Below are 15,207 nucleotides of genomic sequence, written 5' to 3' on the forward strand. Positions count from 1 at the left end.
ACACTTAGAAGTCCACTGACAGACGTTTATTTGCGCACCAAATCATCAGCTCCCACCTCCAATGTGCAGCTACCTACCCCACCTTCCCAAATCATCGGTGGATGAAATTGTGGCAGCTGCAACCACTGCGACAAGTACAGCTGATAATAATAATGGTAATGGTGATGGTGATAATGGTGATCCTTGCAGTCACTGTTGTTTCCAATAATTTGCTTGATTTGTCATAATTTCTCATAATTTTCTGTCTTTTTTGTCACACAAATTTGGGCATAGCAATCTCTTCCGTTGCGGCCTTTGCCAATTCGTCGACCCAACAAACATACAGTCGATTCAATTTCGCCGGTTTACTCAGTCTGAGGGGTGATCGTCCCGCATTCCAAAACAGTACTTTCCTCACTACTCTTACCCTCGATGGCGTTTCCCAGTGCGAACCTTGCCAATGGATTTCAAGCTCCTTTGGGGAATTACTTTCATGGTTCCCCTCAGTTCCAGGGCCAAACTGGTGCCCAACAATCCCCCGCCTATCCAGTATTTCACCCTGCCGCTATGGCTGCAGTTGCTGCAGCTGCAGCCGCCGCTGGATACTCACATCAGCTGGGTACTCGTGTTGTGGGTTCCTCCGTATGTCATTTCCCATTTACTTTGAGAGTCTTTACATTTTCACCTCTTAGCCAAAGTATTAGCTCCTGCTTGATCATCATGATAGTTCAGTTTTATTGGAAGCACTGACGACGGCTTCTAGACTGTTTCACAGGCAACAGCCAGTGGGCTGACGGTTTTAAATTCTGAAGTACCATCCAACCTGGACGGATGATTACAATTTTGCCTTGTGTACTTTGTTACTTTTGCTACACGGCAGGTTGCGTCCTTGGAAGCTCAGCCATTATGGGCATACTACAGTATGACATGAGCATTTAGATCCAGTCTTTTTCGGGCTGAGCAGCAACTGAGACGCTTTTCCTCAGAGGTATCTGCTAAACTGAACCGGAACGTAGTTGTCAAACTAATCAGAGGATAAGTAACTCAGAATTCGGTGCTAAGTATCGATCTAACCACGGTGAATTCGCACGTCCTCATCTCCTCACATACGGCTACTACGGACGGAGACTCCGATACGTCTCTCGATCTTTGACTGCTGATGTCTTAGCACTATGACTAGAATTGGCTGGAACCAATGGATTCGTCATGAAATTGTTTGAAACAGGTGCTTATTGCACGTGTGTTGAGCTAGCCATTTGCCGCGCATGCCCAGAAGAATTTTTCCCGTGCTTAATCTCGATTCGTGAGTGAGCTAGAGATGGGTACATTATGATCCGGCAGAATGGAGTGAATGATGTTACGAAAAGTCCATATCCCTGGAGTCACTGAAATATATGGCTGATATCAGTGGCCTTGATGCCATCACTTTCTATCTAGATCGTTTGACTGCCAGAGGGGTAGGCACTTCGGGTGTTTATGGCTGGCTAGTGCCAGGCCTGTGTTTTTCCCATCTGATTCAACAAGGAATTTCTTGTAAGTAAAGTGATATGATTGCAAGGCAACGAAACGACCGTTCTTCCCTGGTGTTGTTAATGGTGGACTTACACTGAAATCGCCCATACTGTACACTGACTACTGGAAGCAGTATGACAGAAATGGCTCAGGTTTGCCACCACGAATTTGGTGGTCCTGTATTAACCATCAATGCCATTGGAAGGCTCGTTTTTACTCCTAGTGTTGACCACTGGGTTCATTCCAACGAACAAAGTGAATGGCGTTTTATCATTTCCGTGCAGAATTTGCTGGTGAGGGGCGGTACTTTAGGATCGCACGGAATGACTATCTGAGCTCAATCTCACCATACTGGAACTTCCTTTCTGTTTCCAATAATTTAGTTGCTTAAGGGTTCTGTTATGTTGCGATGAGCTTCTCCCCTTAAGACATCCATCTGACTGCGCCTTTAAGGAACTTCGAGCCTTTCCGTCGGCATATGATGGAACGCTTTCTTCCCGGGCTTTAGTGAATTTATTGGAACGTGCAGCATTTGAACTTGTTACAGCGGAAAAATACCACCGCTCGCCATTAAACTGCTACGAACCGTTGACTACCCGTTATTTTTGTAAATGTGCGTTTGGTTACTTTGTGCACAATTTTTTCCTTAGCTTTTATTAGTCATCACTAAATTTTCGTTACTGATTGCTGCGCAACGCATGGTCCAGCGCTCTCATTGCCCTTTCGTCCCCAACGGGAGGCAGCCTAAATTTCTAACTTTGCAACTGCTTATTTCGTTCGCAGGAACTTCGTTAGACGCCACTGGGTATTGTTGTACACAGTCATTTTGCTTGATGACTCAGTAGGATCAGCAGCAGCTCAGAAAAATACATTTCGGTACACTCTGCAGGGAAGACTGAATAACCTACCACATTGCATTCCAAGCCATTGGCGGGTATAGCTGCACTCTATGAACATCTTATTACAAATCCATGGGAGGTTTGCAGCAATTTGGACAGTAGCAAATGAAGATGCGTAGCCTCTTCTAGAATTTTTAAGCCGTTCATGATCAACAGCGTGTTCTCCACCACGTCTGGTTGGAGACGCTGTAAGATGGGGCTGATAATGGATGTCACTGGCGTTCTTGTTATCAGTTTCTTTCCAGTTTGCTTGAATGAGTGTCCGGAGGTGTAGACATCTAGGGACGATTTTGTTAGGCCACGACTAAGTCTATTGCCCGTCCACTTTTATTCTTCACAGTAGGGATTTCAACTGAATCATGTTTGCACGGCAGCGATTTTTCTATGTGGACTGTGATGATCATCATTAGTGATAAATCTTATTTATTTATTTGTTTGCCTCTTTACCGTGTGATCTGGTTTGCTTCGCTGCGGTTTTTTGCCAACATTGTCGTTTTCCGAGTCGTTCAAACGTAATGCCACGCACCGAAACCCATGGCAATCTTTCAGATTTCTGTCACTGGTGTTTTTGGGTTTCATTTTCCGCTGCCTCAGTCGAACACTAATTGAGGTTTCAGAAACTGCCATTCTCTTTGAAGTTACAACACAAACAAACACATCTTATATGTGGATGATATCATCTGTGTTTCTTCAATCGTGTATCATTCCTTGGACCAACTTGCGTACCGCTTCACCTGATGTAGTCTGTTTTCATTGTATTTGCGACGCAGACTACGCGAATGTCACCATGGGCTCTGTTTAGTTCTCGTATGGTAGGATGCGGTTTGAGTGGGCACGCTTGTAGCCACACCCTGGTTCGCACGGCAAATTGGACAATATCTTGGCCTGGAACAGACTGAAACGAAAGACTACATATTTCGCTTAGTTAGGCGCACCGGGTTCTTTTAATAGTTATATTCATCCGTGTGTTCACAATGTAGCTGAACGTATCTCCGTTCTGTCACGAGAGAGGGTGGTTCAGTTAATAATCGGGGCTCTACCATTCTTGATGTTACTCGAGCCCTTTTCTGCGGATTCAAGGGATTCCATGTAATTATGAAGTTTGAAGTTGCTTTTAGGACCTCGGTCCAACAAACCTTACCATTCCAAACCCTTTGGAATCTAACCTTTATCGGCTTCCTCCCAGTCTCAGAACAACGGAGCACTCAACTTGACGGCAACTACTGGATATCCAGGAGCCTACCCATTTGGCTGCACAGAAGCCGGTCGTGCAACCTACTATTCAGGCTTTGGTTGGCAGCAACATAGTGCCTACCCTGTTCTATCAGCAACAAACAGCCTGGGCATTTCAAAACCCGCTTTCCAATTCCCGTTTACGAGTTCTTCCGTTGCTCAGTTTTCCGGGGCCACCAGTTCGTCCAATCCTGCACCACCTTTTAGTCCTCCACAAACCTCCACCAGTGCAGGAATCGAAATTCATCGCTCGAACTTGAGTAGCCTTGGTGGCAATCGACCCCACTCCCGTAGTTCGAAGACCCAGGTGCCGAAGCCTTCACACAGAGTTCGACCAAAAAAGACAGTTAATCCGGATGAGGCAGCGAATCGTAAACGTCAGGAGTTTGATGAATTGGTCAAGGCTCGGACTGAAAAGTTATTATCAGATGGTCCTGTATACACGGTGGGTATTCATGTATTTCAGGTATACTTGCTTGCTACCTAGTTCTGAATGGTGTTTGCTCATTGATATTTAATCTTACTAATTTTATCGCTTTCATGAGGCAGCCAATAGTCCATAAATTGCCGTGTTCAAGATCTCCGCGTTTAGTTCATTCAGGTTAGGGGCATAGTAACACCGACAGGAAGCATCACCAAATGGCCGTTAGATAGTAATTGACATTTTGCACTTTTGAATCTCAAGTTCTAATAAGAAGTTTCACACTTACAAAGTTAATTTTGGGCATTTTTTCGTGCTTGTGTACGGTCTAAATAGTGTACACGCACATTCAAATAGCACCCTTCCGAATATAAATGAGTACGTTTTGCGGCCTGAAGTGGCGCTGGTCCATGACCAGGCAAAGGTAAGCTGAATTTTTGGCTGACAAAACCTGGCAGTCTCATAGATCTCATCTTATATTTCGTTATCTACGAACTAAGAATATCATCTGCTGTTGATGCCTGATGGACTGACCGGCATGTATGTGGACACTGAAAAAGCATTTAAACAGTTTTTGAGGCTTATTGCAGCTGGGGGAACAACATGTTTTGTCGATGTTTTTGTATACTTCATTAAAGTCCTATCCGTGTTCCAGCTACGCGCGCGCATGACCAAAACATGTTCCGAATCCTTCCTATTAGTATGAGCTCAAAACATTCTCAGGCCTGAAAGTAAAAAAAGCCGCAACATTTCCTTTTTCGTCATCTCATCATAGCTCTGTGCATAATTGGACCAGTCCGTCCCGTATCACTCTAGCTATCCGACAATGATTCACCCAATTGTAGTTTGCCATGGTAGATGCTTTGTTTTTTAAACAAATGTGAAATTGCGATTCACTTCCATCCCGATCTATGCATTTACCAATCCTGCACTCTTGCCTTTATCACCCCAGTGTCAAACCGGCTGTAACCAAAAATCGTGAACCGATTTGAGCATCCTAATCATCGTCAGCTCTACAGCTGTACAGTGCTCCTCTCTACTATTCCACGTCTAGCATATTTTGATTAGTTCATTCCTGCGCCATCTAGTTTCTCGGACACATTGTTTTTTGATTAGCAGAATCGAAAATTGTGAACCCTAACGTTCGTTTTTAACCTTAATTGAAAGACGTACTCATCATTCGATTACTTTTATTTCTGGCGATTTGCCTCTGTGAGTTAGGTTGGCTACAGCGTGAACCAAAGAAACGAAGCAAGCGACGTTAAAATGTGCCTCATTAGGCGCATCGCTTTTCCCGGGACTAATATGGCAAAAAACAGGACGGTCACAAGCTTCTCATTAACCGATTTCGTCTTCAGACTGAGCATAACCGTTGTGGTTTCAGTGAAGTTCATTCTCCTTATTGCTTATCTTGCGGAACTTACTTAATGCTTTCGTGGGCTTGCGACGACTGACAAATGGCCTTTTGTGATATACCGGAAAAAGCCAACGGTGCGGGGCGGTCGAGAGAAATTTTCCTAGACAACTGCCTCTTCGGCCGCCTAATGAAGTATTCAGCATCGGCCACGAAAAATGTAATATCAAGCGTGAAGATGGATTTCGGTCATTTCACCACAAAGCCAAAAATTTACAACCCGTGACTTATAAAGTAGTTGTCCACTGAAGTAACGAATGCTGTTTATCACGAGGTTTTAAGCCATTGTTTCCGTTCAATAATGTATAGTTTGCGTGTATTACTCGAGGGCAGCTAGGCCACTAATGGTTAACCAAGGCCCTCTTCAATCCTACAAAAGATATTTTCAAAGAGATGGCTTTATATCTAATCAGAATTTCAAGAAGTTTAATCCGAAGTGTTTTGCCTTTGCAATCTGACAGTGAATTTTTACGAGCAGTCAAGTTGATTGACGCAATGGTCAGCTATTCAGCACCGAAAGACTAGCTCTACGACTACTCAGCTATGTTTTGCGGTTCTTATTTTTGCTTTCGGTAGTGTGAACTGCCCCATCTGTGAGTTAGTGGCTCACTACTAAGAGCCAACACTCATAAGCTGTTAGTTCTTCCGGAAGCTAGGGGAATTTTCCGAGTTGCTAAAATCAGGAAACTGTATGACCCATGTTGAGTTCGAATCAAAAAATGAACGCAAGTGAAGTAGAATTCGTGGGTTTCTCACCGACATGAGCAACAGAGGGTTAGTGTTACAGAAACTCGTGCTCACATTTGACAAATTTTTTTTGAACGGAATTGCCTTCTGGTGGGACTTAAATCTTCATAAATCACAGTGTGACAAAACTCAGTGCGCACTTACGAAATCAGCCGAACACAGAGGAATGCACGCTAAAGGGTTATCAATGTTATTTAGCAGTGATAGACGAAGAGTGCGACCGCTAATCGTGGAGAGGAAGTGGGGTCAACTCTGCACTAGCTGTTTCTGTTAGAAGTGGGCTTTCATTCCGTATAAGCCACTATCAGAGCTTTATAGCACAGAGCAAAAGCAACTAATTCAGATATGATCGTCGCTGTGAAAAATTATGCATTTTTTTTACTGTACAAGAACCGCATTTGATGTTAAGAACGAAAAAAAGGAGAGCTCAATAATCTTTCACTAGTACGGAGGCCAGTCAAATCAGCACAGAGGGCTCTGGTTTGAAAACGAATAAGTGCCTCAGACTGATAGTCTGTATTTTATCAGTCGACGGCAATGATGGACGATCGCAATTTTGATGAACTAGTGAACTAGGACTATTTTTCTGGAAAATTTTCCGGCTATTTGTCACTTCATCCTGAGCCCTAGTTGACTGATTGGTTAAGGTAGAAGCTATTGATCGGAAGTCTCTTGGTTACTACCAAACCCTGGCTTAGCTTGGACAGCGCGGCAGTAATTCAGCCTTCGTGGCTCCTTGGGGTTGCATACCAGCTATGCACCAAAGAGATGTCACTGCGGTACGGTTTGGTCACCCACTCATGACACAGGGGAGAAGCGTGCCTTTACGTAGACCCGATAGCACTTTATGGTAGTCTAGTAGAACACGCTTTATTGTTAAATATTTTGCAATGGGTAGTAGGGAAAAACCTACAGCTCACTATTTTTTCGTTGGCTTACAGAAGTCTTGTGTTGTTCCCATGCAAGAAAAGTAGTTCTGCTGTAGCACCCCTTCGATGTCCAACTGCAATGCCACCAGCCATCATCATCATCGACAACATGACGTCAGTGTTCGACACCGATGCTTCGCTGCCGTACAACCATGAAGAAAAGAATAAAGGTAGACGGGCTCAAGGGACTTAGTGCTGGCTTACTACGATCATTCCGAGGTGTCTACACCTCAGGCAATCTGGATCGCAAACAAGATCGCTTTTGACATCGTTTAGAAGCCATATCTTGCAGCATCTCCAAACAGTCGCAGTGAGGATCACGCGGTCCCCATCCTTGAAGGTGGGCAGCACCGACAACACCAAAAAGTTTCGTGATTTCTTTCATACCCCTCTGTCAGGCCAAGGATTGGACCCCTCTCTGCTTCCGCCACTCTGAGTTGGGCATGGAAAACAGCACTCTCTTCGGCAAACGACGGCTAGGCATACGCAACACATGTCCCAACTTACGTAGTTTCTGGTGCTGGACGCATTCTTCAATGGAAGTACCTGTTGCACAAACGAAAACGCGCTTTCTAATGGTCTCATTACGGATTCGCTGACGCCAACCCACACGAGCTATGTTTCTGAGATAACGATTGTCGAACACCTGAATACGTCTCAGTTCCGCTGCCCCCAGAAGGAAGCACGGGGGTTAGGATACTGCTGGGTCGTCGAAGCGGAGATAGGGGAAGTCGAGCGGCAGAGGCTGGTTCGAACGACGGACTTCCTAGCCAGCAGAATTGCTCTCTAACCACTGAGCTATGTCGTACCCCTATGCAAGAAGCACGTGGTTTGAATCGAATATTGACTTATTTATACAATCTGGCCTCTGGTTGAAGGTCAGATTGTTGCGACTGCGGGGAACCGGATAGTTATCACGTTCTGGTTTTGGGATCTAATTGGTTATTTATGGGAAAGACCCCCATATGGCTAAGGTTTTCAGAGTCCAACCGGTCGCTTTTTATAGCTTTATAGGTTCCTCCTTTATCCTTGTCACCAATTTTGAGATACTTTATACTTTATACTTTATACTTTATACTTTATATACCTTGATATAGTGAACCGCGTAAGAAAAAAAGCTGTGGTCCAGCCTGCTCGCCTATCCTCATTTGAGTTGTAGTCTACTGTATTCCTCCACTTCACGCTAGTGATTGAAGTATATTTTATAAAGTATCTCAAATATATATATATATATATATATATATATATATGGTGTTCCCCACTATATAAGGTGTTTCCACTAAGTTTCCAGCATCTCCTCAACGGTTTTCCCATTTCTTATTTCAGCCTCCGGGTTCCGGTCCTCTATCTTCTTCCAGTTCTGGGGGCGGATCCACATGCACCGGGAATCCAGCGGGCGATCCTTCTAGCCCAAACTATAAGAAGCTTATTGAAGCTGTTCTGGATGCGAAGAAATCCGAATTACTTCGATCCCCATCTGTTTGTGCTTATTTAGAATCTCGACAGCGCGCCCTCGCTGAATTTAAACGTCGGACTGAACTATTCTGTGTTGACTTGGGCAAATGAGTACACAGCTACCTACCACTTTGTTTACGTCCATTCGAATTTCTACATTTTTTAGCTATTCAACACTTACACAGCTCTTTATTACTATATTTTTGTATTGTATTATAGTTGTTGTTTGGTCGTCACATGTGTTATGACTATTCAATCAGTTGGGTAGTATGGGAAAGACGATGAACAGGACCACGAATGGTTTATTCTGGGCAATGACTGTACTGTTCGCTTCCTTCATGCCCTGACACGAACTATGAACACCCAATTTGTTACCCGTGATATCTTAGAAGATTATTGCAAAGCATGAAACCCGTAGAAGTATTTGGGCTTTCGTAGTCTCACGCATCTTGTCAGCTCCCCGTCCAACAAGATTCCTACCCTTAGGCACTAGGTTGTAGCAAAAAAGAGGTAGACATCCACCAATCTATTTTCCGCATTTTTTTTACTGCTGGTCCATTTGGAACATTCGCTACTTAACTAATCGGTGTAGCAATAGATTCGTTTTTCCCGTTGGAGCTCGTTGGTAGTGGATAAGTGTGGTGGTGTCTTCATCTGGAATTTAGATATCTGATATGCGAGTTGGGAGTTCCACCACTAACCCCCATTGTACCTTATATATCACGCCTGAGTAAGCAACCGTGTTCACGTTGGTGATGAGGATGAACTAAGCAGAATAACCGCGCCAATGTAGGAGAGATACCGATGAATGAGGATTCTAAAAATATCGCAAATACTTGGAACTAACTGAATCACTGTTCTAGGTGGATCTTTTATTTTCATTATATGGTTGAACTACAATTGAAATAATCCACGTGAAGAGGCGAGGAATGAAATTAGCGGTACTGGAACCGTGAATTTGAGACGGGAATAGGAGATTTGTTGTCATCTTCATTAACATCTAACAAGAACCTGTGGTGTATTTCTTTCGACCACTCCAATCACATTAGTGTATTGTTCGTCCACGAGAGCGACTTCTGTACTTGCATTGTCACCTCTTAGCACCGGCATTTTGAACGGAAACCTCCACATCAATTCACTAGTGTCCAGAGCGAATCACTGTTATTGTTCATCCCAGTTTACCAGATCAGATGCTGAACTGGTGGAGTCTGCCAACAATTCACTTGGAAATCTTAGATGTGCCACTCTGCCGTCAGACCGCAGTGATGGTGCAGTACCAGATAGTAACACCGTAGTTGCAGCATTTAACCTTTCTTGGAGTGTAAGACTTGACCATGTTGGTCGCAGTGTGACTGTCTCACAACTAGACAATACAGCGCTACTCATCATTGAAAGTGTCTGCGCGGTGGCTTTCTCAGATTCTTCTTCAACCAACGGACATGTACTTGGATACGACAAAAATCATGAAACGGAGCTGAATTCGTCAGAATTTTTTGTCGCATGTCTGTTAAAAGGCATAAAGCTTACTTACTGCTAAGAGTCTGCACTTCTCCTGAGCTATAAGCTGATTGCTTTCTATGTGAGGCGTCCAGGTAAAAATTTCCAGTCAGTAATAGTAGCAGGCTCAAACAACAATAGATTAAACTATAATATAATAAAAACAGTGGGACTTCTTTTAATCCAGCTTTAGCTACGGCAAGAATAATTTTGGTATGACCTTGAATGACCATCGACCGGGCACCACTTGTGCCAACTACTGAAAGAGATCACCCAGAAGAGAATTTCTCTTCTATCTTCTTTTCTATGTGACTGGGACGCATGGTATTTTGCAGTGTCTCACTGGTTAGAACATGAATGTGGCGCGGCCAAATGTTGGAACTGGCCATTTTTGAAGGTATCTGGTTTTCCTGAGTACGTTTCCTCAATAGATGCACCAGTGGAATATCAAAAGGTAGATGGGCAGCTGTCATGTCATGTGACTCAATCTGAAAACTGGTAAAGAATTTCACTGGCATGCTGCAGCTCTGGTATGAATTACATTCAACGTGGCCTTGCAGCTTATTGTTTACGCGTAATTTCGCCTATTTCCCTGCTAATCTTGTGCCACTAGTAACATTGATTCATTGCCTTCCTTATAGTGTATTCAGTCACGAAAATGCAATATGTTGATATATGTTTGCGTTGTAGCTACATTCCGTGAGAAGAAAAAGAGTCGTGCAATCTTCAGTATATCGCCTAATTACTATCAATAAACCCAAAGATTAAACCGGCGATTACTTCTCAGGCTGAATAAGCGGATCAGTTTTGTGGCGGACGAACCGTGGCTTCTCTAAAGTGTTTGTTCTTAATTGACATCCACATTCCCCCCTTTCTGTGACTGAATCTCTTCCGGTGTCATTCAGATCCACTGGCTTCTCCCCATCAATTTTTCCTAAACATCTGTGTAGTATTGTCAACACCACTGGCTACTGCCTGTGAGCGATTGTGATTAAGCCCGAGTCCCTTTTTTCGATAAGACATACCTATGCAATGTAGCCACGAAGAAAAAAAAACACCTCGATGTTAATATGTGGGAAGTCGACTGGAGATCGTTGTGCAAAGTGGCTTTTAGACTTTAGCTTGTGGGAAACCTGAAATCAGCTTGATTGACGATCATACCGTCCGATGTGTGTGACAGATTGATAGAAGTTTGTATGCTGAAAGAAGATAAATCAAGAGTATTGACAAACAAGTTTAGTGGCTTTCTTTGATATAACCAAGGTAAAAAAAGTAATAATGTGCTTTGTTGGAAAATCGTTCCCTCTGGTTTTATCTCCTACCCATTCACGGATGCATTATATCAGTATGATGGGGTTATAGCCAGCAGCAAACACCTGCTCCAAATTCTTACATGTCAACTGACTAATGCGTTCAAAACAGAATTCTGGACCTATGGCAATAAACTTGTTTGAAATTGCTGGTATCAGTTAGGCGAGACTCTGAGACACGACTTACACGTGGTCTAGAACACGGAGGAATCGATCGGCCAATGGCACGCATCTGGTCATTCAGTTTGTAGTCATTGCTGCTTGAATGATAAAATAGTGTTGCTTTCAAGGGGTTGACGAACAGACAATTTACAAACACTTGGTTGACATCTGGTCCAATTTAAAACAATGTGGTGATCACAATTCTGAATGAGAATTTTGTAGGCCTCAGTAATTCTCTCAGCTTATGGGTGGTCAAACCATACACAAGTCATCCAATTTTTGGAAATTGACGGAGTACGAAATCATGTCTATTTTCAACTTTAGTGAAGCACACTCTCTTCAAAGACCTGGTTGTGTAGAATGAGGCCAATGGCGTCGCCCGAACTGTCCATTCAACAGTTAGTGATTACAAGTTAGGTACTGGCCTGGTTGCGATACTGTGAGTACATGACCTTTGCTGATCAGTCAGTTTCTAATGAATGGTTTGATGATTTTCACCAAAGATCATAAAATTTGGAGCGTATCCAAAATATGCGCCACAACTATTGCCACCTGTAGCGAGTGAAATACAAGTCCGAGAATTGGCAGTGTAACCGGATTTCCAGTCTTTTCGCTAAGCTTCGCAGAACAGAAGTCCCAATTTGTTGCCCGGTCTTGAGTAACCTCCGTGATCTAGGTATATTAGTCATCTGAGAAACCCAAATTAGTATGTAAAGGGCCAGAGACGCCTGTCTCCAACTGCGCTCATCGCCACATACATTCTGGAGTGAGGATTGTGGGCTACTTTAATTTCTCAGTGCAGGCAACGATTTTCGCACTTCCGGGCCGCGTGTCAAAGTAAGCATATTCTGTGAATTGCAGAGCGGCAACAGTATAAAGGAAAATTTGATTCATATTGTTATTGTCCGAGATGTTACGTCAAGTAAACGACAGTATTGTAGCCTATGTCGAAAATAGTGCTAGTATTCTGAATAAGTCGGGATGTCGTCGAAGGGAGGCAAATCCACGTGCATGCACAAACGCACTCAATCACGCGCGTAGTCAAACATACAATGAACAGTTCACAATAGTCCTGAGTTGTCATTGCGATCCTAAGGAGCTTTTTCTACCTTCTTTTTGTCTTTCCCTTTGATTATACCCACTTTACTTGCGAACCACTTCACTTTGTCCACGACCTCTTCTTGCATGAGTTTGAAGCACATGGCGAAGACGGACAGACCAATTGCGACATACAAGGTGATAACGACCAGTTTCTCCTTCGCGTCTTCTGAGTCCATTTTTGTACCTGCAGCATAGGGAAATATGAAGGTAAGTGAGAGTGAAGGCGAGAGTGAATCGTACACCATATTTTGCCCGAAACTATCTAGCAATCTAGAAGCATACTAAGAGAAGCTTACTTTTCCGGAGTCCAGAAAACAGCATCTGTAATTTCAGTCCAAGGATATTCAGACCTTATGCAGGTTAAAACGAATACGTGCTAGCTAATGTTGGAATTGTCTGTGTTCAAGCAGGCATCTGACGACAGTGAAGCTGAAATGTCCCAACCTAATAGATATGTTTCATTTTTAACCTCGGTTTGAATGATGGATGTCCGAAAAAGCAACTGTTTTAATTCGACTTTGATGTTCATTAGGCCACAGCTGAATTGACACTAAAAAAACGAACAAGATAATTTTGGCTGCTCCATCTGCACGCATGCTTCCAAATGAAATCCCTGGTAATTTATTAATAGTTCAGCACAGTTTGGCAAAACAGGCTCACTTCCATATTGTTTTGATGTGTACGAGGGACTCAACTGACTCTCTTGTTCATGCAATTCGTCATTTGGTCATCCTGTGAAAATGCCGCTCCAGGTTTCCGTTGGCAAGAAATTTTAGCATTGGATATCTCCTTGATATAGCAAAATTTTCATGCCACAAACAATACATATAGTTCACTCCTCCAGTAACACCAAAGTAATTTGAATATGGGTGCAGTTCGTGAATGGCGTTCAGGTTGATGTTTAGGAAGGGCTTTTACGCCCATACAAGAAAGGTGAAATCGGTAAAAGCCTGTCGATTAGTGTCCAGCAAATTCAGAAGTAGCTGCTGTGTCAAGATGTCCAGCACAGTTCTTGGGAGATCGGGACGATTCGTAAGGTAACCATATTGGTGGCGACCGTTAAAATATTCCAAATGTTAGTGAAAACTAAGTTGCCAATAAGCCTGTCTGGGTATATTCAACTGGTGAACGACGCAAAGTGTTTGTTTCCTGAGAATTGGAATACATTTTTGTAACCGGATGCCGGGTCTATAAATGTAAACACGAAGGTTGCTTAATCACGGATAGGACAGTTTTACCAAAATTTACATTTGAATGCTAATTGCACGGCTTCAAAAGTTCCCTAGTGTTAGAACCACAGTAAAATGCACTAACCTAATCAAGTTTGCTACAGTCACTTCTTACCGCAGCATATCGAAAAGCTGTTGACGTCAGTGAAAAGTATAAGTCTTATGCACTATTTGGAAGAAAATGTTGATATCATCTTTAGGTCTGAACTGTTTCATGCCAAACAGCTATGCTTTTTGAATTTATTTTCGCGGGGCTGTCAGAAATTTGTTCAAGCACACCTAATTAACTCACAGAATACGGAGAAACTAATAACAGGACGTTTGCTAACGCAGATTTCTGATTCCATCCGTTAGATAGGTGTTCACAGCACTAACAGGTGCTGAGCACAGAGCAGTCAGTGAGTTTTTCTAAGATCACCTAGTGGTCTGTTGCGACCCCATCAGTCTAGAGAGATTCGTGCAATTTTGAACTGCACTTGTGCAGTGGCAATATTCTGTCCGCACATTATGCCAAGAGTTTCCGTGATTCTCCAAAAGTGGCTCCTTGTCCAGGTCAAATGTGACCTAAAATATTTCCGAAAACTATCATCTGTTCGAATAATATACCAAAAAACAAATCACACCAAAGGATAAATCTGAGTGTTGTGCACAGCGCAACATCAGCAGGTATGACTTTACTACTGAGACGACACGAACATCATACCGTACGCGTGGAGCACTGACAGTAAATCCATATTGCTGATGTTTAGGTTTGTATGCAGTGGCTTAGTTTAATCGGACTTCCCTCTTCTTTGTCTTTTAAGAGAGCCCCGTTACAATGACTACCGTGAAATATTGCTGAAATTTCATTAAAGTTTATGCAAAAAGAAACTAACGGGGGAAATTCTGCCAATAAAGGATAAAGTTTACATCAGGTAGTATAAGTAGTATAGGTTCGACGCGAATTTTTAAGGTAAATCCATTGCCATCATGATGTGAATTGATTTCAAAGCATGCGTGCCACCCTATTCAAGTTGCGACGAGCTCCAGTATGCAGACCGACCAAATAATATCGCGATTTGCAGTGTGGATTTGCATTTCAATCTGACATGAACTTTTAGGAACTCAACTAGGATTCTGGTTGAATTCGAGGTTTTGTTTGACAATTCTTTAGTGGTAGCTTAGTCTCTAACCATAACGGCGCAACCAGTCCTCAGTAATTGCAAAACGTAATTTGTCCGTCCACCAGGAACCATGAAGTAGGAGCTTACTGAGAAGCGTACCGTTTACAGTTACAGCAATATGATTGCCATTCAGCTGGAAGCATTGGCGCTAGCGTT

General features: G+C 43.1%; 2 protein-coding genes across 2 annotated transcripts; one reads left to right on the forward strand and one right to left on the reverse strand.

Annotated features, from left to right (window-relative positions):
• Positions 1–234: 234 nt before the first annotated feature.
• Positions 235–8,818, forward strand: T265_05791 (hypothetical protein; the record flags this gene model as incomplete). Its single annotated transcript, XM_009170885.1, has 3 exons — positions 235–621; positions 3,577–4,068; positions 8,461–8,818. The coding sequence occupies 3 exons, from the start codon at positions 412–414 to the stop codon at positions 8,698–8,700; spliced, it is 942 nt and encodes a 313-aa protein (XP_009169149.1).
• Positions 8,819–12,649: 3,831 nt separating this feature from the next.
• T265_05792 (hypothetical protein) lies at positions 12,650–12,904 on the reverse strand (the record flags this gene model as incomplete). Its single annotated transcript, XM_009170886.1, has 1 exon — positions 12,650–12,904. The coding sequence occupies one exon, from the start codon at positions 12,902–12,904 to the stop codon at positions 12,650–12,652; it is 255 nt and encodes an 84-aa protein (XP_009169150.1).
• Between the last annotated feature and the right edge of the window lie 2,303 nt (positions 12,905–15,207).

Source organism: Opisthorchis viverrini (assembly GCF_000715545.1).
Source record: "Opisthorchis viverrini unplaced genomic scaffold opera_v5_114, whole genome shotgun sequence".
NCBI classification, from domain to species: domain Eukaryota; kingdom Metazoa; phylum Platyhelminthes; class Trematoda; order Opisthorchiida; family Opisthorchiidae; genus Opisthorchis; species Opisthorchis viverrini.